Raw genomic sequence first — 27,759 nt, forward strand, 5'->3', positions numbered from 1 at the left:
TTCTGATGCATATAGCAGCCACTACATTAGCAGTCATCATCTACTGATCTACATACCAAGTCTTTTTCCATCAAGTAACAAATTTCAGGAAGAACCCAGGGGGCAAAATTCAGATATATCAGCTAGCGTACATCAGCTAACATATCGATATGTAACATATGTACCAGCATTCTCACTAGGTCGTATGATCTTCACAACTTGCCCACGTTGAAGGCCGTAATATCTTGCAACAGCGTCAGTGACTGGCATGCTCGGTAGCTGAAAACAGGAAGTCAGAAAGCATAAAAGAGATCAACTAGACAGTAAAGACTAACATGAGCAATACATTTATATAAATGCGAATACAGGACATTTTCTACAAACATGGATGAGCTGATCATGCATTAAGTTACTGACCTGAGTTTCCTTAACATGATACTTCTCAAGCACTTCCTTCTTTTCCTCATCTGTAAGCACCTGATGCACTGGAACAAGATCGTGCTCGGTAACATTATACATCAGTTCAGAATCCTGCATCACAAATTTTACTGGGTCAAATTGACAGCAGTAAATTCTGCACACATGAATCCTAGTAATTTTCAGCCCTATAATTCAACAATTATGTAATCTTCAAAAAGAGGGTATGTTATCACTCACCAGGAAGACCTCTAACCTTATACTTGGCAATTGAACAGCCTTCTTTGCTGCAGTTGTCAAACCATGTTCAGTCACCAAGATTGCCTTGTATATTTTCTCAGATTGCATTCTCTCAATGCATTTCCTGAGTGGGACTATACCTATGATGTCCTTGGATGGCTCCGGAATCAGAAAGAAAACCACAATCTGTAGCACGACAATTTGACTAGTTAAACGTTGTGTTACTCAGACTCTTCATTTCATCTCAATTACCTATGCCAAATCTGTAACACTCCAATAAAGTTATAAACAGAACGTGCATATACATTTATCGTACAAAGGCCAACTATAACACTTAGCTTCGACATGTACCAAAGTATGACATGAGTATATACAAGAATATGGTAATAACATCCAGGAAATTAATGAACAACTTGAATGGTTTAATTAATTACCTGATCAGAAGTATCATATCGCTTATTCTTAATCATGAAAAGGTTGTCTCGGGTCATGTTGTCACCAAAATGCTCAATAAACTGTTGTTTGGTCATGTTAATTTCGTCATCTGTTACTAAATAGCCTCGATCATTCAACATTTGCATTAAAGTTTTCCGAACTTTGTGGAGTTTCTTAATTTCTTCATCAGAGGAAGACATTTCCTACCAAGAATGTCCACAAAAAATAAAGCAGGTTATAATATAAATTCGCGGTCACTTTTGTACTAAACACCAATTAGTTTATGGCCGACCTATAACAGCACAAAATTGGAAATTTGTCACGTAGAATCTAGATATATAGCTAATTAATCACACTAGCACGTCAATAGTTCAAAATTCAAGTCGATACAAATGATATTTAATGAACCCTAAACGAAATAACGAGGACCCATTAGATAGATATATTGTACGTATTGGATTGTAATTTTGTAACATATGTACGAATTACTATTATATTCTACTAGTAGCAAAATAATAGATTTTTTTTAGAGATCGTAAAAGAAGAGTTTGGCATGAACATACATTTTACAATTATGTACTAGCAACTAGCAAGCAGAGTCATAATAAATGTGAACTTTGAATATAACACAATAGTTAATTACAAAATTTTACTACAATCAACCATAAATGAAACAACATTGATATGAAAGAAAATGAGTAATCAAAATAATAGGGGTATTTGCCCAAAAAAATAATAATAGGGGTATTAATTTCAAAACAAAAACAATAAAAAAAACATAACAAAGATACATAAAGATCGGAGCTTTATGCTTTAGCATAAAAAGATTGCATGGGTTTTAAGATTGAGCTCAAGAAATTAAATTAGTACTGAATTATGAATAAATAAAAATAAAAATTGAGAATTTTTCTTACAATGGGTCAGGAATTCAGGTGGCGGCAGCGAGTGGAGAAGGCAGTGCAGGAGAGAGATTAGTAATGCAATATCCCAACAAATTCAAGCTCGTACCCTATCAATGTACCAGCTACTTGTACCATTTTTAACATTCCCTTTGTATGATTGCCACATGCATCTTTAATTTCTAACACGCCAATTTTATAAAAACAGTACAAACCATTACGCCACATGTTACCTCATTTAACCCTTTTCAACGTATAAATTATAAAAAGACAGTGCTACTAACTATGATTTATATGAATTCATCGTTATGTATTTGTCAATGTATAAATTATAAAAAAGACAATACTGCTAAATCATAATCTATACATCATTACTACGTGCATACTTTGCTTTTGTCATTATTTTTTTTTTACACGGTAAGACACAGGGGGTGGTGCCCCTCCTATCACAAGAAGGGTGGGGTGAGGCTTGAACCCAGATCACTATTGGGGGAGATGGAGGGACAAACCGTCCCTCAACTCAATGATCCTCTGCTTTTGTCATTACGTGGCATATTTCCTCTAAAATTAATTGGGTTGACTCAGTGCATAATTTAACCTAATAAGGTACAATAACTCAGCCTCACCAAATGAAGGACTTGCTCCTTATTCCATTTTCATCATCTTTCATATGTGTTGTAAGCGAGAATAAATATATAGAGTCGCCTGTTTGGAAAAAAAAAAAGTGTAAATAATGCTATTTTTTACCAATTAATACTAATGTACAATTATTGGATAGAAAAAATAAAATAAAATGCCTGTTATGACAATATAATTTTCAGATCAGAGCACCAGGGTGAATCGAAGTCATTACATTAGGCAATTAGCCAACTAACCAGCGGCTCGACAAATACCTGATAAATTTTGAAACCATATGAAATGGGTTTGGGCAACCTGAACAAGGAGGAGGAGAGTTTGGTCCACAAACAAGGATTAAGAGCTTGACAATAGTAGGAGTAACCCCTCTACCTTATAAAGTGGAACCACCTCTATTCTTTCTCCAATGTGGAACACTCACAAGTGGGCTACAATGGGTTTCAACAAAATACAACTCTCCCTCTTAGTGAAAATACTTTTTGACAACTTACGAGCGTGAAAAAGACATAAAATTTGACTCAAAATGCTATACAAATTCATAAGTAAGCATATGGTTTCGATCTTATAATATTTTTTTTTTCGATCTTATATATGTAAATGGATGTCCGGTGTAAACCATAAATTTAAATTTGATGACACCATTAATTAATAAATTGGTGATGTCTACAACCAACCTTGGCAATTATAAAGCATTGAACAATTTCGGTCCACTCTTTAGTATGGAGTGTAAATCCTTGACAAAATAACTTATAATTTGTCATCAATCAAAAGCTTATCTTGATGTTTGATGTTCAAGAATATGTTTTATATTCTATTAATTATAATTTCTTTCAATAATATTGTGAGTAACACTGCATTAGAGAGTCAAAATTTAACACATAATTTAGATGTTAACGGTCAAATCATGCATTAGGTTGTGAAAGTAAAACAAGAAGATTAGTAGTATAGAACAGATCATCATGCTATCTCTACATCATGGCCTATAATAATACACCATGGCCTTCTATTCATCATGATATCTCCACATTTGGTGTACGCCACCACCACCATAACAATGGCCTAAAAATTGATGCACTTCACACACTACCAATTACGGAGTACATGATGAAATAAACAACTATCCAACTTATAAAATTTCAAGAATTTCCACTTCCCCTCATTTTATATTGTCGACCAAACAAGATCTAGAAGTATTTTTTAGTTACATGAGGCTGAATATGGATTCGAAGACCTTCAACCGGGTATGGATTTGGGTTATAAATCACCTTTTCATTTGGATTAATTTTGTGGAGTTTGAATTTAGTCACCACATTGTGCAGAAATACGAGTATTTCAATTCTTGTGTATTCTTTCCCTGTACACATTCTAGGCCCTGCTCCAAATGGTACAAATGCAAAGGGTGGCACTTTGTTGCTTTCAAACCTTGTCGGGTCGAATTTTTCTGGATCCGGAAATATTTTCGGGTCCATATTTGTTGAATGGTTATTCCAATGTACCTAATTCATACAAGAGTATAAGAATAGACAACCGAGTAATAATTATGAAACTAGCAATGAATTATTATGTGCTTCATTCACATCTAGATTATTGATAAATGAATGGTTCGTGGTTTCGTACCTTCCATCCCTTAGGAATGTTAAAACCAGCATAAGTGACATCAGTGATGGTCTCTCTAAAACTTCCTTGGGCGGGTGGTTCAAGTCTCATTGTTTCACATACTGCATTCCATGAATACTTCATTTTTTGTACATCCTTCCATGTTAGTAGTTCCCCTGCCTCTTTTGATTGCGCAATCTCCAATTGCTCTAACAATCAATCCACATATATATATACATATGCATATTACTTCAAATCACTGATAGTCATATTAGTAAGTATATTTCAAACACAAAGCAAATTTTTGGATTAAGGGCATGTTCACTTCAGCTTAATTTAAGTTCAGTTCTATTCATTTCAGCTCCAATTAGTTCAGTTTAGTTTAGCTCTGCTACTAATTTCCTTCTCTCATAAAATATTCATTTCAGCTCAGTTCACTTCAATTCAGTTTAGTTCAGTTCAGCTCCAATCTGTTCAGTTCACTCATTTCAGTTCAGTAAATATGAATAGGCCTTAATTAAACTTGACTTCAATTTTGAGTAGTACATTAAAGTATATAACCGAGTTTAAACTGACCTTAGTCCTCATTACTATTTGCAACATATATGGATACACTGTTTTTTAGGTCAAATGTTGACTCAACTGGACTGGATGAACCCGATCGAATCAAATGACTTGTTTTTGCTACAAAAAAAAAGGATAAAGATGACTTAGATCAAGAAAATACCTTGTAAAACCTTGTCATAAACATGAGGATATTTAGCAAGGTTGTCTATCACAAAAGTGATAGTGTTGCTTGTAGTAAAAAAACTAGCGAACAAGAGAGAAATAATCCGTCCAGCAACAACCGTCTCATCAATCATCACCCCATTCTCTTGAGAAGCCATAAGCACCCTAGTCAACAAGTCGAAACCACCGTGATCTTTCCGAGATAACTCGATTTTCCTCTGTCTAATCTCATCAACAAGCTTACTTCGAAGCTCAGCTTCCCTCTTTCGAGCTTTGTAGTAAAGGGTGCCAGGAAAATTAATAGGCATCGCCACGGTCCCCTCGTTCAACACGTAAAAAGGTTCCGAAATACCCTTTACTTGTTCACTCTTATGGTAATCAAGAAACAAGCAACAAGAAAGAGCAAAAGTAAACTCCTTTGCAAGTAAGTGAACTTTTACTTCATTAAAAGGAACCCAAAAAGATTGTAAATGTTGTTGTGCCTTAGAATCCATAATAGGCACAAGATATTGCATCGAATCGACCTTAAGGAACTTGTGTAATTCCTCTGTTACTAATCTAGACGATGATGAATTCGTGTCGATGTTTGTCACTGAAAGAATAGCTGCAACCGAAGGAGGCAACCAAAATTTGAACAGATTTGTTTCATTTGAGAAGATGAATTTGTTAGCAGAAGGACCACATAAAACAGCAACTTTTTCCCCTATGATCGAGGTCTTGAATACATCTGGGGAATACTTCATCATTCGATCCCATACGAATTTTTGGTTGTTTGAGACATATTCTAAGGTTTCTCCTATTATTGGCCACCCATTTTTGCCTGGAGGAATGTTATACAAAGATGAACACCTGATTTTTGTTTTGAAAACAGAGAAATATAAAATAATTATGCTGATAATAAGTATTAGAAAGGTTGTATAATTATTAAGCACATACACAAATATGGATTCCATATTTTTTGTTCTAAAATTCAAATAATTTTGAGATTTTTTTAGAGATACATATAGAAAAATATGTGATAATAAGAATTATGAAATGGGTAGAGAAGAAATAAATCAAGAAATTGTGTGAATGGTGTATATACTAATTTAATATTGGCATTATTGGGTTGAGTCTAATCTTTTGAATTGGATCACTGTTGGGAATAATTTTTTTTTCATGGTAATGATATGGGTTAGGCCCCTACGACCCAGCAAGCCCTTGAGACCTCTTTAAGCCAACTCAAAACTACAATAGACTAATAGATGGCAACAAGCGAGATCCAAACCTTGTAAGGAAATGTCAATCTATGAGTTTGATTTCTACGTAAAATACATAAAATGTCCGTTACTTTTTTATGTATTCTTTTTATTTGGTGATCTATATGTTTCGAAATTAAAAAATATGATTCGTGAGCATTCAAATCTAATACAATCAATAACTAAACAATTTACTATTCCATCAATTTCATATTGTTCTTCCTACTTTACTCCATCAATTTCATATTATTCTTCCTACTTTACTACCTTGAGAGTTAATTGATAAGGAATTTTATAATTTGATTGCACCCTACCATTATATCTTAAGAAAAAGTAATTCAAGGTGTAAATGTAGTTGACTAAAAATTAATCATTTTCTACTTATTTGATGAATAGGAAAAATTGGCGGCATAAACTAAATTCTATATTAATCTTAATTTTTTTTTTAAAAAAAAAAAAAAAAAAAAAAAAAACTTAAGCAACTAATCCATTTGCCATCCATGCTATTGTTCAAAATTTCAAATATAAATATTATAGTTAAAATAGCAAGAGTAATGGAGTATTGTTTTTTTTTTTTTGGTGTTTAGAGATCGAGCCACAAGGGCCGGGGTGAGAATCGATCCCATGACCTCTTAAAATCGGGAGGGAAGCTCTAACCACTAGAGCTATCCCTCACTCTCAGAGTAATGGAGTATTATAAACAGAGTATTGATTTACTACTACATTGTTACTTTGTTAGCATCAGGCATATTCAAGAAAGTTGTATCGATGAAATGAATTTATTACAAGGGGTAATTAACATGAGATATGGTCCCTGTAATTTTTTTTCTTCAATAGACGAAGGAGAGGAGATCCATAATGACTTGGTTGGAAAACATTAGGAAGGATATGAAATATATGGATTTGCAAGAGGATGAAGCATTGGATCGTAGGATTGTAAGGGATGGAGGAAGAAGGTTTGGATCAATGTCTACACAGAATAATCAAATTTGGTTCATTTAGCCGACCTCACTTATGAGATTAAAGCTTTGATTGATTGATTGATTGTTCATTTAACTATGTAATTCGAGTAATTAGTATTTATTTAGTTACTTGATTTGCAAAGTTAGTCACGGAGCTCAGGTCATTGGTGGTAGGTGTAGATATTGTAGTTCGGTACATAACATGTAGTCATATATGAAATACTTCCTTTGATCCATTTCACTAACTAAATTTCAATACAATTTGATTTACTTAAACGTGCAAAATCCGAATTACTAACAGGACATGATTGTGGTACACAACATACAGGATATAATTACAATATAATTACAAGTAAAAGGAACAAATATATGTTACGTTTATATACATCATACATGTAAAATTATGAATTAGGCTGAAGGTAAACATGGAGGCCTTCTGCAGGAACTGGATCTGGGTTATAGAAAATCTTTTCATTAGGATTCACCATCTTAAATCTGAATTTAGTCACCAAATTATGAAGAAAAACGAGCGTCTCCATTCGAGCATATTCTTTACCGGTACACATCCGAGGTCCTCCCCCAAATGGCACAAATGTGAAAGGTGGAGGTCCGCTCCCTTCAAATCTTGAAGGATCAAAGTTTTCAGGATCAGGAAAGTACTTGGGATTCATATTTGTAGAATATGCACTCCAATGGACCTATATATATATATATATATATATATAAAAACAAACAATCATCGACGAAATTATTAATTAAAGTTATGTTATAATAATTAACAAAATCAATGTACCTTCCATCCTTTAGGGATGTTAAACCCTGAATAAGTGAAATCAGTTATGACTTCCTTATAACCGCCTGTGGCCGGGGGTCTAAGTCTCATGGTTTCACAAATTACATTCCAAGAGTACTTCATTTTTTGAACATCTGCCCAAGTGAGGAGATCTCCTGCTTGTTTTGTTTTTTTGATCTCCATTTGTTCTGTTATATAGTACCACGACAAATGAGTAATGACACATAAAATTAAAGCACGGTACAATAACAACGAACCAGCTTTGCTACATAAAATGTGTAAGTACCTTGTAATACTTTTTCATAAATGTCAGGGTGTTTGGAGAGGAAGTAGACCACAAAGGCAATGGTAGTACTTGTAGTGTAAAAACTAGCAAAAATAAACCCAACAATAACACGAGCAACGTCCTCCTTTCTTACAGAAGTTCCGTGCTCATCAGTAGCCATAAGAAACTGGCCTAACAAATCGCGGTCATAAACAACCTGGTCCTGCTGCTGCTGCTGCTGCTCAACATCAGAGAGTTGGATTTTCCTCTGCTCCATGATCTCGAAAAGTTTCTCCTGAACAAGTGCTGACTTTTTAAGAGCTTTGTAGTAAGGCATCCCAGGAATGTTAAGAGGGGTTGAAAATATCCCTTCAATGAACTCGAAGAAGGGGTCACGAAGTTGCTTAATTAATTCAGGACTTGGGTTAGAAAACTCCACAAAAATCCTGCAAGAGAGCTCGAAAGTGAACTCTTTTGCTAAGGGATGAACCTTGACTTGATCAAAAGGCAACCAAAATTCATCCAAATGTTGTTTAACCATAGAGTCCATTGTACCAACATATTGTTGGATACAATCTAGCTTCAAAAATTTATGGGATACTTGATCTGCTAGTTTGTAAGAGAGGGAATATGGGTCAGCATTTTGTTGAGCAAGAGCTTTGGAGATGGAGCGAGGAAGCCAAGATCTAACCAACTTCAACTCATTGGAGAAGATGAATTTGTTCGATGTCGGCCCACAGAAAATGGCCATTGTTTCACCAGCAAGTGAGGTCTGAAAGACATCAGTAGAATGGTCTCTCATCCGATCAACTACAAAATTCATTGGGCATGACACAAATGTTGTAGTTTCTCCTATTAGAGGCCAACCCTTTTTGCCTGGTGGTTCAAGTTTTGAGGAGGTTTTCGAAATTATTTGGATGATTTGAGTGACTATCACTATGATAATTGTTATGCATAGTCCAACCATAAAGATTGAATCCATATTTTGATGGTTGCAAATGATCAAAGTTCTATGTTTTAGAGGATGGAACTTTTTTAGTTTTTGATTAAAGGCCACAATTTATCATTATTACTACATAAAAGATAAATAATACTCTTTCTGATCCGTTTTGGATTAATCGCAACACTAAGTTTAACTCATATTAAAAATAAAAATAAATAAATAAAAGGGTGGGGACCAAAGTGATGATTTTATTGTATTAGTATAGTTCGTAGGGATATATACGAATATTTAATTGTGTTAGAGTACCAACTCAACCAAAAGTTTAAGCTAATAATAGTGAGAGATAAGTAATACTTGTAGAATAATATAGTGGACTCTTACCAAATAATAAAATATTGTAATTAATTAGAAACGGTAAAGAAGAAATTGTTGCAATTAATATGAAATTGATGTAGTAGTCAGCAATTATAATATCTGCAACTACATACAATACAATTAGGCATTCCTAGTTTCCTATCCATGTATTGTTTATATACTCCGTATATGGTAAAATTCTGATTGTCTTTAATAACTAAATTATATAAGTAAAAAAATTGTGCACAATCTTTTTTTTTTTTTTTTAAGGAATCGTGCACAATCTTGTTAGATTTATTTAAAACATTATTTTCATAATGACAATTCTTTTTTAGAATTCATCATTAATTTAAAACTAAAATTTTTAATGGAGTATCTTTCAAAAAAAAAATTATTAATGAAGTAATAAGCAAAGGTGTATATTGGAGAAATGGAGACCAATACACAGTGCAACTGTAAAACAATAGATGGACCAAAAGCCCGCTATATTTGGCTCGAAAAGGCAGGTTTTTGATACAAAATCAATGAAGTTAAGGTCATTGGAAAATTTGGGGTTTCCAATTACTGTACAAATTGGAGAAGACAAATTCGGACTGGGACATTGGATTGGAATTTCGATGTTCAATATCAAATGAAAGTAATGGAGATGAAAAACGGATTAGATAATGGAATTTCAATTGAAAATTATGAAGATGAAGAACATTTTAGATATTGGTAGGGATGTCACTGGGGCGGGTCAAGTAGGAGACCCGCCCCAATGGGCCGGGGATGAGTCTCGGTTTGGCGGGTGGTGGAGCGGGGATGGGGATAAAAACCATACCCGCCATGGGTGATGGGGCGGGGGTGGGTTTTAAGTTGTACCCGCCCCATCTCCACCTCATACCCACATCTATATATCTTTTAAAGCAAAATTACATACTTTTATTCTATTTATAAAATAATAACATGAAATACAATATTAATTATAATACTTTCTACGACACTTATATTATAACACAAAAATATGTATAGAATGTTTTATTTTATAATTCGTATTAATTATGTAAGATTGTGTATTTGAGATGCTGATATTAGGTGGATTTTGGGTGGGGATTAGGCGGGTCTTTGGTGGGGATGGATATCCAAGTGGGGGTGGGGCGGGGATGGTTTTGGAGTTGTACCCGGTGGGGCGGGGATGGGGATGAAAATTGGACCCGCCGTGGGGATTTGGATGGGGACAGGGATGAAAATATTAGGTGGGGATGGGGATGGGAAGACCAACATCCGTTCCGCTCCGCCCCATTGACATCCCTAGATATTGGAATTTCAATTGAAATTAATGGACTTTCTCCAAATGAACTACAATGGGGATCGAGCAACACACATTCGACATTATCATGATCTTCATTGATGAACATCCGTGGAGAACCGGAGATGAAGCATAAAGAAGAGAGATATTTTTCTAATTTTTATAATTAAAACTGAATTTCTACATAAAGTTTCATATGTGACGAGTCATACTCCCTTACCAGTGTTATTTGGTAAGGGGTTACTCGATCGGTCATGGACTCATGGGTTACTCGATTAGTGGTCATGAGTTACTTAGATTGATCGGTTAGAGGTTACACGGTCAGAGGTTAACTGGTCAGTTAGGGGTTACTCGGTTAGTTAGGGGTCATTTGATCAGTATTTTGGTGTGTTTTACCTTGTCGCACAGTGTAGCTGGAAAAAAAAAAGTGATGTTGTAGAAAAGGTAATAAATCTATCGTTATCCTCCATTTTTACAGCCTTATGCCATATGGAGTTATGGTGGTCAATTTTTTTTAGTACTGTATAGTGTATATTGCCATTAACACTGATGACAAGGCTATTCAAACAAATCAATTCAACACCAATTATTCAATAACAAGACACAAGTATCATTATCATTTCTTATATATACTCCGTATTAACAACAAAAGTAATATATTGCGTCAAACAAAAAAAAATGTCTTGTTTATTCTAAAATCAAACAAATCAACTCCAATAATTTCAATTACAAGGATAATCAAACAAATCAACCCCAATAATTTCAATAACAAGACATGAATATCATTATCATTTCTTATATTAGGGACAAAAGTATCCATGTCTTGTTTAGTATATAAACATACTATACATACATCGTATATTAACCAATAATTAAATATTTAAATGTTACACTATCAACTTTTTTTGAAAATAAATAAATAAATAAATAAATCACGTTTTTATCACACCATTAACTTCATGACAAGGATAATCAAACAAAACAACCCCAATAATTTCAATAACAAGACATGAATATCATTATCATTTCTTATATTAGCAACAAAGGTATCCATGTCTTGTTTATTATACGGTGTACAAACATTCATACATCATATATTAACCAATAATTAAATGTTACATTATTAAATTTTATTTTATATTTATTTTTTTTTAAAAAGTGACACCATCAACTTCATGACAAGTTTAATCAAACAAATAAATCAACCACAATAATTCAATAACAAGACACAAGTATCATTATCATTTCATTTTTTTTCTTTTTTTTTTTTGAATAAAATTATCATTTCATCTTTATGTTAAAAACAAAAGTAGTTTCTTGTTTTGTTTGTTTTTTGTTTATTTTTATCTAAAATCATACATTCTCGCATTTGAATAAATTAAGCGGTACACCATTAAACTTTAATTTATGACAAGGGTAATCAAACAAATCAACCCCACTAAATTCAATAAGACAATGACAAGACACAAGTTTTACTTTTTTATTTATTTATTTTTTTATTGACACAGACACAAGTATCATTTTTATTTCTTATGTTAGCAACAAATGTATTAAGCCGTTAGTGTCCCATTTATTCTAAGAACACAAATAATACTCGTATTTTATCCATTTATATTAAATGTTACACCATTAACTTCATGACAAAGATAATTTTGATAGAGAAATTTTGTATGGAGCAACATGTTTTCACTTATAAATAGAATCAACAAGTTAATTAAATAATTATAAGTTAATACTCTTAATAAAATACATACTCCGTATGTTAACAACGGAGTAGCTATAGGCCTATAATATAGAAATTATTTTATACATACGAGTACATGGTGCATTCAAGAGTGTTTTTTGCTAATTTTGATGATTATTGCTCATTTTATCATCAAATGAACAAACAAATATCCTTAGATGTACCGTACATCCGGATATATAAAATTATCTTTCGCTATAGTACGGATCTCAAGTTGTAGCTATCTAATTTTATTGCTAAAGCTTTGTGGTAATGATATGGAGTAATAATTAATGGTAATTGGTGGAGTACATGATACACAAATATTGTTGCGAATTGGAGGGAATTTGGTAAACAAATGGGACTATCAATTTGGGACTAAAAATTGACCATAAGAGACTTGATAAGGACATAGGGAGTAAGAATTTGCGATTAAATCTTGTCTACATACATCCATCGATATCATTGCATGTATATAGTATGTAATATGTGGCTCACTTCGATGATAAATATATCATACTTTGTACTCTGTATAATTTTATCATATGAGTTTTCATCCTACAGAAACAAGAATGGAGACCACACTCAATTACCCAATTTCAATTATTCTAGTAATAATTGTATTAATTATTTTGTGGAAAGTTGTAAATGGAGTTTGGTTAAGGCCAAAAAAAATGGAAAAGCTGCTAAGAAGGCAAGGTTTTAAGGGTAATCCCTACAAATTCATTGTTGGAGATGTAAAGGAGATTATAACTCAAACAAAACTCGCTTTGGGAAAACCTATTAGTTTGGAAGATGATCACCTGCCTCGAATTGTATGTTTTATTCATCATATTATTCAAAACTATGGTAAGCAAAGTAATCAACTTTTACTTTTTTTTTTTTTTGGTTATAAACATAATTGCATTGTACTTTTTTAGTTTTATCATATGTTAATTTTCGAAGATTCGATAATACTGTAGGTGAACAATGTTTTGCTTGGATGGGTCCGACTCCTTGGGTGATCATCACAAATGCAGAGAAGATAAAGGATGTTTTGATAAAATATGAAGATTTTCAGAAACCAAATCATCCATTTACCCAATTACTCATGGTAGGTTTGTTTGGCCTTGAAGGCGAAACTTGGGTTAAACATAGAAGAATAATCAACCCGGCATTTCACATGGACAAATTGAAGGTAAATTGTTCATATTATATCGACTATTGTATATTTGTAGTCGTGTTGCTTTGATTTTTCGTTTTTTTTTTTATCAACTAGTGATACTGTATAGTATGTGACAATTTATTCTAGATGGGGTAGTATTTCCTAAGGAATAATATTATATTTCTTATCATTTGGTCACAAATTATAAATGTCGTGCATGATTTTTTTTATTTTTTCTTCGTCTGCTACTTTGAAATGAAGAGTATGTTCCATTCAATACACGAGAGTTGTAGCTTGATGACAACTTCTTGGGAAGAGATGATTTCGAAAGGTGGATCAACTTCAGCAGAGATAGATGTATGGCCTTACCTTGAGAGTTTGACCGGTGATATAATTTCTAGAGTAGCCTTTGGCAGCAGTTATGAGAAAGGGATAAGAATATGTGAATTGCAAACAGAACAAGTCAATTTATCGATTGCTAGTCCACAAGCATCAAATTACATCCCCGGATGTAGGTATGACGTAGTACTCTTACTGAACATGTTCTGTTTTGTTTACCTTATTTCCACTTTTTCTAATGAATGATAATTTTTTTTTTAGATTTTTGCCAACGAAGAAGAATCGTCGAGTAAAAGAAATTTGCAAAGAGATAGAAGAATCATTGACAGAAATAATAGATTTGAGGAAAAAGGAGATGGAAGCAGGGGCAAGCACCAAAGATGACCTTTTGGGCATACTACTAGAATCTAGTATGAAAGAAATTAAAGAACATGGAAATGAAAAGGGAAAAGGTTTAACTACCAAAGAGGTTGTTGATGAATGCAAGATTTTCTACTTAGCTGGCTCAGAAACAACCTCTACTCTTATTGTTTGGGCACTCATTCTGATGAGCAAACATCAAATTTGGCAAGACCGAGCTCGGGCTGAGGTTTTGCAACTGTTTGGCAAGGATGAAATCCCAACTTTCCAAGGATTGAGCCATCTCAAAATAGTAAGTTCGTTATTCTCTAATCTTTCTATCTTCTTCTCAGAGATATTGATACTACCTTTGTTACATATTATTTGCAACGATTAGATATTTTTTCTCTCATCTTTATGTCAAATCATTGCAAATAATATGTAACGGAGGTAGTAAATTAAATGTTATTGAATATAGGAGTAATGATAATGGTAGGAGCGATGAGTTTTATTAAATGATGATGAGGGCCCGATTGATTTGAATGTTATTTTAATTGACTTGAACCCACTTAAAAGAACACTAGATTCGTCAAATTACTAAATGCAAATACACCTCTTTGTTGCAGGTAACTATGATTTTAAACGAAACTCTTAGACTTTACACACCAGCTTATATGCTCTTACGCAAAGTTTACAAGGACACAAAGTTACAGGACGTGTTGATTCCAGCAGGAACAGAAATTCTTTTGCCATTGTGTATTATTCATCAAGATATAAATCTATGGGGTAACGACGCTAAAGAGTTTAATCCAGAAAGATTTGCTCAAGGTATTTCTAAAGCAACCAAAGGCCAACCCATATATTTTCCCTTCAGTACCGGTCCTCGATTTTGCATCGGCCAAAACTTGTCCTTGTTAGAGGCCAAATTAACATTAGCTATGATTTTGCAACGTTTCTCTTTCGATGTCTCACCTACTTATATTCATGCACCTCATGGTACATTAACTGTAAGGCCTCAACATGGAGCCAACTTAATTTTAACCAAAATCTAGATTTGAAATAAATCAATAATCTTTGATCAATACAATGCATATGAGATAATGTATAAGCACTAGCTCGCTCCTACCTTGGATTGGATCGGATTTGATGGTCATAAAGGCTACATTTAATTTGCCTTATTTTAACTCGCTCCTACCTTTGGTCGGATTTGATGGTCATAAAGGCTACATTTAATTTGGCCTATTTTAGTATCTCATTGCATTTTTCAGATCATATCAGCAAAAAAAAGTTTAGAATAACCTTTATTGTTTTTAGATTTAACTTTATCGTTTTTATGGCTAGATATTTGATCTTGAATTCCTTCATTTGATATACTTGTATTTATTTTTATTTTTTTTGGTGAATTATCATATTATGTCAAATCAAACAATTAAATAATAAAAATAAGTTCAAAATTTCAAATCATGCAAATTAGTTAACCAAAAATAAAATTAACTGAACAAAGCCTAAATGGCTAATTCAATCACATAATACCTAATTTACTTCATCATTAATTGGCACTTGGTGATATTTATTCCATTTACATTTACGATTACAACACGTTACTAAGTATACCCACATTTACATGTAATTCATTTTCTCCAAAATCATTAAATCTAGAATAATTAAGGAAAAATTTGAATCCTTAATTCATCTCTTTTGAGAGTTCATGAACTTCATCCTAATTCATCTCTTTTGAAAGTTCATGAAATTCATGCCATAAGCAAAGCCGAACACAAAGAAAAGGACCCAACCAAGATGTGCCACAACAATGTAAGGCAGGAATTCATAGTCATAACCAAAGTATTCTTTCAGGAAAACCTTAACGGATATGTTGTTGCTACCTCCTGGCACAAGAAGAGTAGATTCGATGTCGCCAACTTGTGATGTCACGAGACCATATAATGTCAAGGAAACTGGGGAAGCCCAGTAAAACCATCTCCACCAAATTGGTATTTGCTACAATGAAATCAAATGTAACGCTCTAAGTTAGAAATTAAGGTAAGTGTTGATCGAAGCTAAACACAATTAGCTAAACTCGGGTTTATTTAATACATACGAGTACATGTTAACCTAATGCTTGTTGCCTAACATCTCCCTTAACCTTAATAAACCAAGAATAAATATGGATATAGGTCATGTATATTGAGTCAATTTATAACATGTAACTTCAAGTAATTAACTATTCTTTGATGTAATATAATGTTGTAACAATGTAACATGATTATAAGAGATAAATTACATAAAACTAGATGTTTAATTAAGGAAAAAAAAAAAAACATGATAACTAGAATTGGTTTATTAGACATTTCATAGATAATAAGTAGGAAGTGACATACCGGTCTAGGAATCAAAAAACCAGCAAATATGTTCCAAAAGCCGAGGAAGAAATTCATTATAATGGCGGAAATTTGATGACCCGGTGAAAGAGAAACGAGCATCATTCCATATAGTGTGAAGTAAAGGAAGCACATTAAGATGAAGAAGTAAAAGTATAGGAATTTCTCGATGTTCCATTCAAATCCAATCATGCAATATAGGATAAGAGTGTAAACAAGAGTTTGTATCACATTGTAAATTGCCTCTATTGCAACCTGTATGATATGAAAACAAATCCGAATAAAAGTTAAATTATACTATCAACGTGAAATTAATTTCAAACCAGAGCAAGTACATACACTTTTAAATTACTTTAACGTGATACACCTTTGTTACATTACCTGAGCAAACGTATAGGGTAGCGCGGAGTACATCCTAGCTGCTTTTTCGCGATAAAATATTGTCCTTTCAGTAGCAACAACAGCTTGCACAGCAGAAGTGTTAGTACCTCCAAGGAATAGTACAGCCGAGTACATGGCACCTAGGAGATTCATCAAGTCTTGCTCTTTAGATCTGTTCCATGACAACAAATACGCGTCATTAAACTAAAATAATCTTGGGATGGTACGGATACTTCATAATGTGATCAATAATAGTTAAGAAGAAGATAAATAAACTCACATTTTGCCTCCTTGATTCCAGAATAAAACACCAAAGACAAGGCCTATGAAAATAGTCATAGCAAATCGAGCAAGATTGTATTCTGAGTTCCTCCAATAAGACCAATATTGCTTCCAAAAACAAGCCTTAAATTGAACAAGGTATGGTTGAGAGTATTCGGTTGGGAAGTGGAGATCATTAGAATTCGGTGCAGGAGTGATAAGCTCTCTAATCAACTCTTGGTTCCTCCTAACAAAATGTATTATCTCTAGTTATCATCATAAATTATTGAAATAATAGATATTCATATCTAGACATTCCTAACAAAATGTATTATCTCTAGTTCTCATCATAAATTATTGAAATAATAGATATTCATATCTAGACATTTAAATTTGTAACTTACTGATAAAGCGAGGAGTTTGCATAATTATTTGCAAAATCAACCTCCAATTGAGACTCTACTTCAGGACTAGTGATATCAAGCACCCATGTTGCTGGATTATAACCGTCCTTGATTTTTGGCACCCCGGGAATGGCCTACAATTGATTCATTCAATGATCATCTAGGCAAAAGGCGCAATGTACATTAAAAAAAAAAACAGTACTCAAGCCATAGTCCATGTAAGTTCAAAGTTTGAAGACTATTGATAATGTTTTATGATTGGATTTCGTATGATGTCTCTATTAAACTTAGCAGATAAATAGATGGCATATAAGTACTTCGTTTTGTAATTGACATTTAATAAAAGATGTTAATGAATGGTCGAAGTTAGGCATTGAAGATTATATGAAACAGGGGAGTAGAGCTAAAACTATAAGTGCATCAAGTGAATAACATACTTCAAAGTACTTAATTAGCTCACAAGAGTTGTGACCAAGTGGTCCTGCATAGATTATGTGTCCTCCCCTTTTCATCAATAAGAGCTGCAATAATTCGGTAATAAATATAAATAAAAAAAATAAAATAAAAAAAATAAAATAAAAAATAAAAAAAAGAGCTGCAATAATAATGTACATGTTACATATACTATAAAAATTATTTATATGAAGAGAAAAAAGATATTTGAAGTAATACCTCATCGAAGGCCTCAAATATATTTATACTTGGCTGATGAATTGTGCAAACCACAGTCCGTCCAGTATCCACAGTATTTCTCACAGTGCGCATAACAATAGCCGCAGCTCTAGCATCAAGTCCGGATGTTGGTTCATCCATAAATATTATGGAAGGATTAGCAACTAACTCTACAGCTACTGTCAATCTTTTCCTTTGTTCTATTAAAAGGCCGTTCACCCCGGGAAGTCCAACTAGAGCATCCTTCAATGGTTTAAGCTCCACCAGATCCATTACTTCGTCAACAAACAGCTGTTATTGTTAAATTAAGTCATTTTTCATTGCATAGTTGATGAAAGGTAAGAAATTAAAGCTAACAATGTTTATTAAAATTAAACGTAATACTACTTCCATAGTTAGTAAAGAACGGGATCTTTTATCTTTTAATGACAATGATTCAATGAAGTATGTGTAAAGGTAACAAACCTTTCTTGCTGTAGTGTCCACTTCTGCAGAAAGACGAAGCCAACCCGAATATAAAAGGGATTCATAGACAGTAACGTGGGGTGAATGGATGTCATTTTGTTCACAATAACCACTGATCCGAGCAAAAGTTGCCTGATTTTTGGGGTACCCTGAGATCTTGATGCTTCCTTCAATATGGCCACCAGTTTTTCTTCCAGCGAGCACATCCATCAGTGTGGTCTTCCCCGCACCACTTACACCAACTAGTGCTGTCATAATCCCTGGCCTAAAAGCACCACTAACATCATTTAACAACTGAAGACGATCTTCATTGTAACCTTTGCCTTTCATTTCCTGTTGAAGATTATTAAGTCATCAATATAATTAATACTAGTACATCAACATTCAATAACCAAATGTTTTCAATTGAAATCCGAACTTACAGCAGACGTATCCACGTAGTAATTTACATGGTTGAATGTCAGTGAAAGAGGTTGAAAATGCAAAACCATTCCTCTTTTCGAAGCACCATTCACGAAAGAGCTACTATTACTCTTTACAAGAGTAACCTTCTTTTGGACCTCATCATCATCATCTAAGGGTATAGTTCTAGAATGACTAATAGCTGAAGAAACATTGTTATTAGTAAAGTTCAATAACAACATTATTATTTTACGTATTTTTTTTAAGTCAAGAAAAATGAAATCAAGGACTTACGATTTAAGTATGTCAATGACAGTATGTAGAATAAGTTGAAGATGAGAAAAAATCCTAATAAAGCTCCTATACAAATCCAAAACCAATATTGTTGTTTAAAAAAGCCTCTCGAGGATAGTATGACTTTGCCAATTGTCTGTTCATTGATTCTTGAATCCATATTAGGCTGCGAATTAAAAACATGTATAGATTAATAAGTATATATATCATACATACGTACCACATAAAAGATTAGATTGGTCAATATTATAGGTGGTTCATTACAACTATTACCTCCGTTTCTAATTTTTGCAACAAATGAATTTTTTATGTCTCACAAATAATACCCCTTTATTTATAAGGTAGTCTCTTGAAAACAACATGATCACGAATGATTTATCAAGGAAAAGGAAGCAACAGAAAGTGCACTTACTGTGCTCCATCGTTTGTCAAGAAATTCATTGATAACTATAGCATTTTGTCCGTACATCATAGGCGAAAGGTAGTATGCCCATTTCATCCAAGGTGCAATATCATCTGTAAAACACACACAATGTGAATTGCGGTAACAACAGATCATAACAAGTTCCCAATGCTAGGAAAATACGACGTAGAACATCCCATGAAGAATACGGAACTTGGAACAAAAGCAAAAAATTGAAAGCACGCATTGGTGAATTGATTACCTTTTGCAATAATGAATCCTCCTAGGACAAAAACAGACAGCAAGGTTAAGGTACAGATAGTACTAGCAATAACCATTGTCCTTCCAACGGCACCAAGCAAGCGAAAGAGGGACATTGCCATCAGATTTGTGCAGAAGAGTGCTAGCCAATGGCAAAAAAATCTGATAAAAATTGCACATAAACTTACTTTGGCTAAACACCACATAATTGATCATGGTTTTCATGATATAACAAAGCATGCATTTACGAAAAAAAAATTAAAAGCTCATGTCTACCTTACCTACTAATTGCTGGAGCAAAGCCAATTGTATAATAAGTGATGACAGTCCAAATAGTAGAATCAACGAATGACAGTGGTATTCGTAGGACACAAACAGGCAAGGCATAAGCCCAAGCAGGGTAGAAGAAAAGGTCCCTTTGTTTGTAAAAAACCGAAAGGCTAAGGACTGTCATAGGAAATTCAGCCATTCCATTAAACATCATATTCATGAGACTGAAAAATAAAGCTCCCAAGTATTTCCCTCCATCGGCCACTGTTTCATGATGCATTGTTGTCCTTAGAAACACCGTCATGGTAATCAATGACATGATTGTTAATTGAGTAGTTTTGAAGACGTACACAAAAGAATTCCTCTTCATCAACGTCCACTCCCTTGCGAAACATGCCTTTAATAGTTTCCAACTGGAGGTACCATACAATTCTTTCGAAAGATCCGATTGCATTGCTTTAGACTTAGAGTCATAAGGAATGCAAAGCTCCGATGCTAGTCTCTGCCCAATTCGGAAAGATTTGAAGGCTTGAGCAAACTCGTGAGCAGAAATAAATTTGTGTGAAGACTGGTTCTTAGGCGACCAGTATTGTGCTTGGTCTTTCTTTGAAGTAACCTCTAGCAAAAAGTCGACGACTTCTTTTCTCTCCGGGCACTTGAATCCCATGTAATCAAAAAACTCAAGAACATCTTCACACGAACCTTGGTAAACGATGTGACCTTCAATAAGAAGAATGATATCATCAAATAGGTCATACGTCTCAGGATTCGGTTGCAGAAGAGATATGATCATTGTTACATCCAACATGTGAACTATATCTCTTAAGTTCTTGCATATGCGAAAAGTAGTGGAGCTATCCAACCCGGTTGAAATTTCATCCATTAAGAACACTTTTGTTGGTCCAACCAACATTTCACCTACATTATAGTACAATCACCCAAATTAATCAAGCACTTTTGTCACATAAAAATAAACGTAATTGAAGGTACACCCTGATATATATAAGTATTATATAGTTGAATGTGCATATATACCTAAGGTTAAACGCTTCTTCTCACCACCCGAGATACCCCTCCTCATCTCATCACCCACCATGGTATCCGCGCATATATCCAATCCTAGTAACTATTAATAGATAAAAGATGGTATTTAATTTAGTGTACTGAGATTTAAAAACTAAATAAGTTTTTTAAAAGTAAGCCTTTAGGCCAGTAAAGATTACAAACCTTGAGGACATAATCAGTAATTAGACCACTTTCTTGACCTGGAATCGCTATGGCCTTCATGAAGACGTCGATATCAAGATCAGGTGTGATCCCTGATTGCTTCTCTTGTCTTAACAGCTCTTCCAACAACTTATACCGAGTTCCAACCCCTAAACATCGTCCTGAAAAATCGAGTGTCTCCCTTACTGTCATTTCTCCAAAGTGAAGATCATGTTGACTGATATAAGCACTCGTTCTATGGGGATTTATTTCTGTCAACTCATGCCCATTGTAGGTTATCATTCCAGTTACCTGTTGACAGTAGTTTACATAGTATGTATAGGATAATGTTGTTACCAACATCCATAAATAAACAATTTTTAAAAAAATACAGAAACGAAGTTCCTAGCTAGGAATACACGACAAATCACGCATTTGTAATAAATGTTTATTTTAGCTTCCACTTTTGTCTACTTGTGTATATACACACAGCTCTAAGGTTAAGATGTCAATTTCCTATGAACTTCATTTATCACATATCCATACCACACTTTATCAATTTATTAAGGGAGTTATTAAGAATAATATTACATATGAAATATTATAAAACTCAGTGACGTATTCATAAAAAGATTTCGGATTGAAAATTAAAAACACCTTAAGGTCTTCATCTAGCTTCCCTGCGAGTGCTTGTAGTAATGTAGTTTTTCCAGAGTCTGGAGGTCCCAAAAGCAATGTCATCCTAACATTTAAACATCAATGCACAGTGAAGTTAGTAACGAACATTAATATTTTTAATTATGTATGCATGGAAATAGTTTGATTTTTATGACTTATAATTTACTATGCAACTTTGATTATTGTATTAACAAAATTTATGAAAAATTGATCTCTTAAATTAAACACTAAAATGAAAGACTAGGAAACTTATTTTGGTACACAGTTGATTGATTTAGACACATCTTACGATAGGTGTGCCAAAATCATTTCTCTATGTACATTCTATAACACGAGTGAGTATGTTTTCATGATACATTAACGAAAATAAACGAAGAAAGTATTCAAAACAAGAGTACACCTAGATGGTTTAACAATTCCACTGACATCTTGGAGTATCTTGATGGTCCTCTTCTTTGATGGGGTAAGTCGTATCAACCCAAGAATTGTCTGCCAATGTCGAAATTCAAAAAAAAAAAAAAAAAAAAAACAGTATTCTTACCAGCTAAACAATTCACAGAGTATGTCACAAATAATGTTTTTGATAGTTCGTTATTGGATTGACTGGTACAGGATCATTGCAACATTGGTTTATTTATGCTATTTTTAATGTGTCTATTGCACCAATATCAAAAACACATCAAACTTATTACTACAGTATAACTTTATAAGATATCAAGTCTTAATTTTTTGTCTAAATATATAAATAAATTCTTGTCAATATGCCTTGATTTAAATTGGAAAAAAAAAAATGAAAAAGTCCTGTCCCACATAAAATTAATATTGACCTTACTACACTCCCTAATAATTGTTTCTTCTTTGATTGCATATCCATGCAAATTGCCTTTAATTTGCCTTGCTCAAAAATGTCCATGTACTAATAATTATAATTAAAGATTAGAATAAAATGACAACTAATATCTACTTCCTTCGTTCTTTATTACTTGACCCGCTTTAACTTTTACACTATTCATTACCCCTCCTTTGACCGTCTTTTGTGAATAATATGTAAAGAAAAATATATTCATGTATGATTTTTTTGGATTCATCTCAATAAGTACTATCATAATATATAACTTTTATAATTTTTACTTATGGAGAATTTAAGTTATTGATCGTTAAAGTTTTGTATTGGCAAGCGTGATAAAAGAAACAGGTCAAGTAAAAAATCTAATGTCCTCTGACAAGACGACAATAAAAATTATTACCTCTAGAAAATTCATAGAAGAATTAAGCAAAGTGGGCAAGGCTCTGCTTCCTACACGTACTTCTCCTTCCACGGACAGATGCTCGTATCTCAATTGAATATTTGGAATTTTAATTGCAGCCCTATAAATATCAATAAGAATCCAGATCATAAATTGCATGACGTAAAAAATCTATATATATATTAATTATTGAAAATTTCAACAATTTTCCATAATTTTCACTATTATAAACTCTGGAATAATAAGTTAATGGTCAAAGATTACACGTATTAAAACCCGTAAGAAACTAAGTTCGTAGGTAATTAAACATTAACGCACCATAAATTAAAAGTATCAAAAAAACATCACATTATTAGTACATTATGGTCACTTATATATAAATCATTATTTGAAACAAACTTTTACGGAGTACAGTATTAAATTAGCCAATTCGTTCCTTCAAATCAATTGTCAATGTGATTTGTGAAGATTAATCCAAGTAGTTTTCCATGGAACCCAATCATAGATGCACTAAAGCGTTACTTTCCCTTTAAATTCCTATTGAATAAAGTTTTTTTTTTTTTTTTAACAGGATTAAAGTTAATCCTACAACTTAGCAATAATAAAGCTATGGATGATGGTCCATTGGTCCCAAACATTCCATTAATTCCAAGATGCCAACTCAAATAATGGAAAGATAATTTACTTAATCGTGTTCACTCTGTTAAATATCTTTCCATGATAGGATATATATAAACCAGCCTTAGACTTCAATCAAAAGCTTACTTCAACTATCACTTTTTGTTGAGTTAGTCCTTTAACATGGTATCAAGAGCCATCGTGACATAAAAATCACAGGTTCAAATCTCATTCATTCCTTACTTTCAAGTGGAATATTTAGCGTTGGGTATGAGTGGGACCCATACCACATCCACATTTCAAGCCCAATGGGCTCTCATTTGAAGGGGCGTGATAAAGTATATAATCCGATCTAAGATTTCAACATCGGTTTAAGCTTTTGGTCACACAGAAAACCAATAAAAAAGAATAATGATGAAAAATACTACGTATAAAGCAGCCAATGGTGAAACAGCCAGAAAAATAATTCGTACGGAATGTGTGGTTTGTTATTATAAACTATAGATTTTTTTTTGTTGAGTTGTTAATATAAGCCACTCATCTCTTAATTACTCCCAAGTATGACAGTTACCTACGACCCTACCCTTAATTATATACAGGTGAGGCTACTCAATCTCAACTTCTCAAGTCTCACTCTATTCCGTGAAAAACTGAAAATCTTCCTATTAAGTACTCCACTTGATCATATTTTCATTTAATTTAACATACGAAGTACGTTTTAAAGTATTAAAATCTTTAATTACATTTTAGTAAAAAAAATTCATATAAAAATTTGATATTTTTAAAGTATTCATCCATGGAATTAAACAAACTCCATTTTCCCTAATCTTTTTCTTATACTTGTATATTAGAAAGAATTTAGAAGATTTTCTTAAGTTGTTAATATTGTCTAAATTTCAAATGAGAATAACATGTAAGATATAATAGAGTATTATTTACGTGGTTAAATTTTTCTAATTTTAATTCTTAATAATCTTTTCCCCAAGTGTATTGTAAGGGTCTGTTCCGATTGATTGAACTCAGCTGAGCTGAGCTGAACTGAACTTATTAATTAGTGATTTTTAACTACGGATTAGTGATCTTTGATTATTTATTGATTATTTATTACTATACATATGTGTATATACAAATGTACATATTATTATTATTATTATTATTATTATTATTAATTATTGATGATTATTATTATTATTATTATTTATTGATTATTATTATTAGTATTATTATTATTTATTGATTATTATTATTATTATTTATTGATTATTATTATTAGTATTATTATTTCAATTATTATTGTTATTATTCTTATTATTATTATGTATTGATGATTATTATTATTATTATGTATTGATGATTATTATTATTATTATTTATTACTTATTGATTATTATTATTATTACTATTATTGAAATTTGGCTTTATATCATTAGCAATATCATTAGACGTAAATTAAGAGCTGAACTGAACTTAACTGAACTGAATTTCAACGGAAGAGAACATGCCCTAAGATTTGTGATCAATGTGAGTGATTCACATTGATTTAAAAAATAAATAAATAAAAATTTAATCACTTTATTGCCATATACGCATGGTTTCAACTTTCAAGGTGAATTTGTTTTTTTTTTTTTAAAAAAGAAAAAAAAAATTATGAGAAAAGTATAATGAACATTTTAACTTTTTAAGGGTCTGTGGTGTTTTCTTTCTTTTAAAAAAAATCTTGTAACTATAAAAAAGTAAAATTGTCTGCGAGGTTTTCTTTAATCAAATTGCTTTGGTACTGATAATTTTTTATAATATGTAATCGAAAATACTACATATTAATGATCAAGTGATCAACGATGTAATGTCTTTTTCATTGAAAATTCTAATGTAGTTTTATAACTTTTGATTACCACAATTTTTTTAAAATGGACGGTTGAGATTGTTTGTTTTTTTATTTATCTTTAGTTAGTAATTTTAATTAAAAATTATTTTTTTAATTATTTTATATATTTTTTAATTTCCAAAATTTCAAAAATATTAAAAAATAATTCCTGGCAGATAAAAATATAATTAAAATAATTAAAAATTTAATTTTAATTAAAATTATTAATTAAAAATAAATAAATAATCTCAAAGGTTCATTTTTAAAAATTGTGGTAGTCAAAAGTCATAAGACTACATTAAAATCATCTCTTTTTTATGAGTATAAGCACAAGGTGTAAATAATAAGGAATGTTGTTATATGGAGTATTAGAAATTGGAACATTCTTTTAAGGAACAACCCAAAATAGAATACGAGACAAATAAATTCATTGGACAAAGCGAGTAATAAAAATATGTAGTAAAACAAAAACTCACCGATCAATTCTATCTCTGAGTTTTCTGAGGAAATTCTCAGTATCTTCTTGAATACCTTTGAGGAGAGATTCAATCAAAACTTTTTTCTCTTGCTTCCCCAACTTTTGAAGATCAATCTCCTTAATATCAACTTTCCCATCATCAATCACTAGCCTCAACAACCCTTTTCTTATGCTTGTATAAGTAGGCAGCCGCTGTAAAGCAGCCCACCTCCGCTCCACCTCCTCCTCCACCGCCCCGGCCTCTTTCTCCGTCGTATCATTCATACTATCTACATCACAACCATTATCATCACAATAGGTGGAAAACGATATACATAATCCTTGTCAGCAAAGATACTATTATTGAAAAAGTTAAAATTTAAATCATTTGATATACTATCTCTGTTTCACATTATTTGTAACGATTTGACATAAAGTGTAAGTAGAAAATGTCTAATAATTGTAAACTATATGAAATGGAGGTGGTAGAAAAAAAAAAACTCAAATTGACAACCAGCAAATGAACAACTTGTATCAACACAATAACGTACCTGGATGGGTTACTCTCATATACAAGTACTTCGTACTTCGTTAGCTAAAATGTTTTTTTTTTTTTCTTTTTTGTTTGTTTGGAAATATGGAAAGAAAAGTTAATATTGATGGTGTGCGGTGCCCAGCATTTATATAGTGACTCGGTGAGAAGAAGCGGCAAAACATGTCCAACGTTTATTAAAAAGCAAACTTAATATGCACCAAAAAAAAAAAAAAAAAAAAAAAAAAAAACTTAGTTGCCAAAAAAAGAATTTTACTCTGTATTTTCTTGATGCCCAACTAGTTCAATTGCTATTAATTAAAATTCAAAAAGCAAACTTTATTGTAGTCGACATAATAAATAAATAAAATAAATGAAAAAAAAAAAAAAAAAAAACCAAAGTTTGGATCCATGGGAATATGGGATTATTCGGTTAGGAGTATAGGGGTTACTCTGTTATGGCTATACGGGTTACTTTGTTAGTAGAATATAGTAGTATAGGGGTTATTGTGTCAGTGTTATAGGACTTAGTTTGTTATTTAAAGGTTGTTCAATAAGTATAATAAGTAATAAGGGGTTATTTTATCAGTATAATACATGTTACTTAACCATTATTATAGAGATTAATCTATTCTTTTTACAAGCGG

The 27,759-nt window shown here is 32.5% G+C and overlaps 5 protein-coding genes across 6 annotated transcripts; 1 reads left to right on the forward strand and 4 right to left on the reverse strand.

The window, feature by feature from the left end:
* Positions 1 to 107: 107 nt before the first annotated feature.
* Positions 108 to 1,271, reverse strand: LOC110714352 (DNA-directed RNA polymerases II and IV subunit 5A-like). Its single transcript, XM_021892859.1, has 4 exons — positions 1,071 to 1,271; positions 637 to 822; positions 397 to 510; positions 108 to 258 (listed from the first exon to the last, which is right to left on the reverse strand). The coding sequence occupies exons 1-4, from the start codon at positions 1,269 to 1,271 to the stop codon at positions 133 to 135; spliced, it is 627 nt and encodes a 208-aa protein (XP_021748551.1). The 3' UTR covers positions 108 to 132.
* Positions 1,272 to 3,485: 2,214 nt separating this feature from the next.
* LOC110714258 (beta-amyrin 28-oxidase-like) lies at positions 3,486 to 6,215 on the reverse strand. Its single transcript, XM_021892756.1, has 3 exons — positions 4,930 to 6,215; positions 4,224 to 4,411; positions 3,486 to 4,102 (listed from the first exon to the last, which is right to left on the reverse strand). Exons 1-3 carry the CDS (start codon positions 5,882 to 5,884, stop codon positions 3,791 to 3,793), a joined length of 1,455 nt encoding a protein of 484 aa, XP_021748448.1. The 5' UTR covers positions 5,885 to 6,215; the 3' UTR covers positions 3,486 to 3,790.
* Positions 6,216 to 7,342: 1,127 nt separating this feature from the next.
* Positions 7,343 to 9,310, reverse strand: LOC110714192 (beta-amyrin 28-oxidase-like). Its single transcript, XM_021892674.1, has 3 exons — positions 8,211 to 9,310; positions 7,925 to 8,112; positions 7,343 to 7,829 (listed from the first exon to the last, which is right to left on the reverse strand). The coding sequence occupies exons 1-3, from the start codon at positions 9,169 to 9,171 to the stop codon at positions 7,533 to 7,535; spliced, it is 1,446 nt and encodes a 481-aa protein (XP_021748366.1). The 5' UTR covers positions 9,172 to 9,310; the 3' UTR covers positions 7,343 to 7,532.
* A 3,222-nt stretch (positions 9,311 to 12,532) lies between these two features.
* LOC110713891 (cytochrome P450 CYP72A219-like) lies at positions 12,533 to 15,497 on the forward strand. Its single transcript, XM_021892330.1, has 5 exons — positions 12,533 to 13,346; positions 13,460 to 13,674; positions 13,903 to 14,156; positions 14,242 to 14,632; positions 14,946 to 15,497. Exons 1-5 carry the CDS (start codon positions 13,043 to 13,045, stop codon positions 15,369 to 15,371), a joined length of 1,590 nt encoding a protein of 529 aa, XP_021748022.1. The 5' UTR covers positions 12,533 to 13,042; the 3' UTR covers positions 15,372 to 15,497.
* A 339-nt stretch (positions 15,498 to 15,836) lies between these two features.
* Positions 15,837 to 27,298, reverse strand: LOC110713890 (ABC transporter G family member 34-like). 2 transcript variants are annotated; one of them, XM_021892328.1, is made up of 20 exons: positions 27,132 to 27,297; positions 26,600 to 26,870; positions 23,642 to 23,762; positions 22,795 to 22,883; positions 22,374 to 22,458; positions 21,738 to 22,028; positions 21,546 to 21,636; positions 20,522 to 21,428; positions 20,242 to 20,402; positions 19,989 to 20,092; positions 19,577 to 19,742; positions 19,303 to 19,484; positions 18,881 to 19,213; positions 18,416 to 18,706; positions 18,181 to 18,264; positions 17,744 to 17,877; positions 17,359 to 17,586; positions 17,079 to 17,250; positions 16,698 to 16,952; positions 15,837 to 16,317 (listed from the first exon to the last, which is right to left on the reverse strand). In XM_021892328.1, the coding sequence occupies exons 1-20, from the start codon at positions 27,148 to 27,150 to the stop codon at positions 16,045 to 16,047; spliced, it is 4,257 nt and encodes a 1,418-aa protein (XP_021748020.1). In that variant the 5' UTR covers positions 27,151 to 27,297; the 3' UTR covers positions 15,837 to 16,044. The 2 variants fall into 2 exon arrangements, with proteins under 2 accessions (XP_021748020.1, XP_021748021.1); XM_021892329.1 differs by having other exon boundaries at positions 16,045 to 16,317; positions 26,600 to 26,866; positions 27,132 to 27,298.
* Positions 27,299 to 27,759: the final 461 nt, after the last annotated feature.

The sequence above is a fragment of the Chenopodium quinoa genome, unplaced genomic scaffold, assembly GCF_001683475.1.
Source record: "Chenopodium quinoa cultivar QQ74 unplaced genomic scaffold, ASM168347v1, whole genome shotgun sequence".
Classification (NCBI taxonomy): domain Eukaryota; kingdom Viridiplantae; phylum Streptophyta; class Magnoliopsida; order Caryophyllales; family Amaranthaceae; genus Chenopodium; species Chenopodium quinoa.

Bases quoted from the DNA above. Each gene is read 5' to 3' on its own strand.
- LOC110714258 (XM_021892756.1), bottom strand. From the start codon at position 5,884: ATGGAATCCATATTTGTGTATGTGCTTAATAATTATACAACCTTTCTA. The intron at 4,412-4,929 runs GTATTTTCTTGA...ATTGATTGTTAG, and splicing joins TTATGACAAGGTTTTACAAG to AGCAATTGGAGATTGCGCAA. The intron at 4,103-4,223 runs GTACGAAACCAC...TGTATGAATTAG, and splicing joins ACATTCCTAAGGGATGGAAG to GTACATTGGAATAACCATTC.
- LOC110713891 (XM_021892330.1), top strand. From the start codon at position 13,043: ATGAGTTTTCATCCTACAGAAACAAGAATGGAGACCACACTCAATTAC. The intron at 13,347-13,459 runs GTAAGCAAAGTA...ATAATACTGTAG, and splicing joins TCATATTATTCAAAACTATG to GTGAACAATGTTTTGCTTGG. The intron at 14,157-14,241 runs GTATGACGTAGT...TTTTTTTTTTAG, and splicing joins AATTACATCCCCGGATGTAG to ATTTTTGCCAACGAAGAAGA.
- LOC110714192 (XM_021892674.1), bottom strand. From the start codon at position 9,171: ATGGATTCAATCTTTATGGTTGGACTATGCATAACAATTATCATAGTG. The intron at 8,113-8,210 runs GTACTTACACAT...ACTATATAACAG, and splicing joins TTATGAAAAAGTATTACAAG to AACAAATGGAGATCAAAAAA. The intron at 7,830-7,924 runs GTACATTGATTT...ATATATATATAG, and splicing joins ACATCCCTAAAGGATGGAAG to GTCCATTGGAGTGCATATTC.
- LOC110713890 (XM_021892328.1), bottom strand. The intron at 23,763-26,599 runs GTGAGTTTTTGT...TGATATTTATAG, and splicing joins CTCAGAGATAGAATTGATCG to GGCTGCAATTAAAATTCCAA. The intron at 19,485-19,576 runs GTAAGTCCTTGA...ATGTTTCTTCAG, and splicing joins GTCATTGACATACTTAAATC to CTATTAGTCATTCTAGAACT.
- LOC110714352 (XM_021892859.1), bottom strand. From the start codon at position 1,271: ATGTCTTCCTCTGATGAAGAAATTAAGAAACTCCACAAAGTTCGGAAA. The intron at 511-636 runs GTGAGTGATAAC...TTTGTGATGCAG, and splicing joins TAAGGTTAGAGGTCTTCCTG to GATTCTGAACTGATGTATAA. The intron at 259-396 runs GTCAGTAACTTA...TCCTGTTTTCAG, and splicing joins ATCATGTTAAGGAAACTCAG to CTACCGAGCATGCCAGTCAC.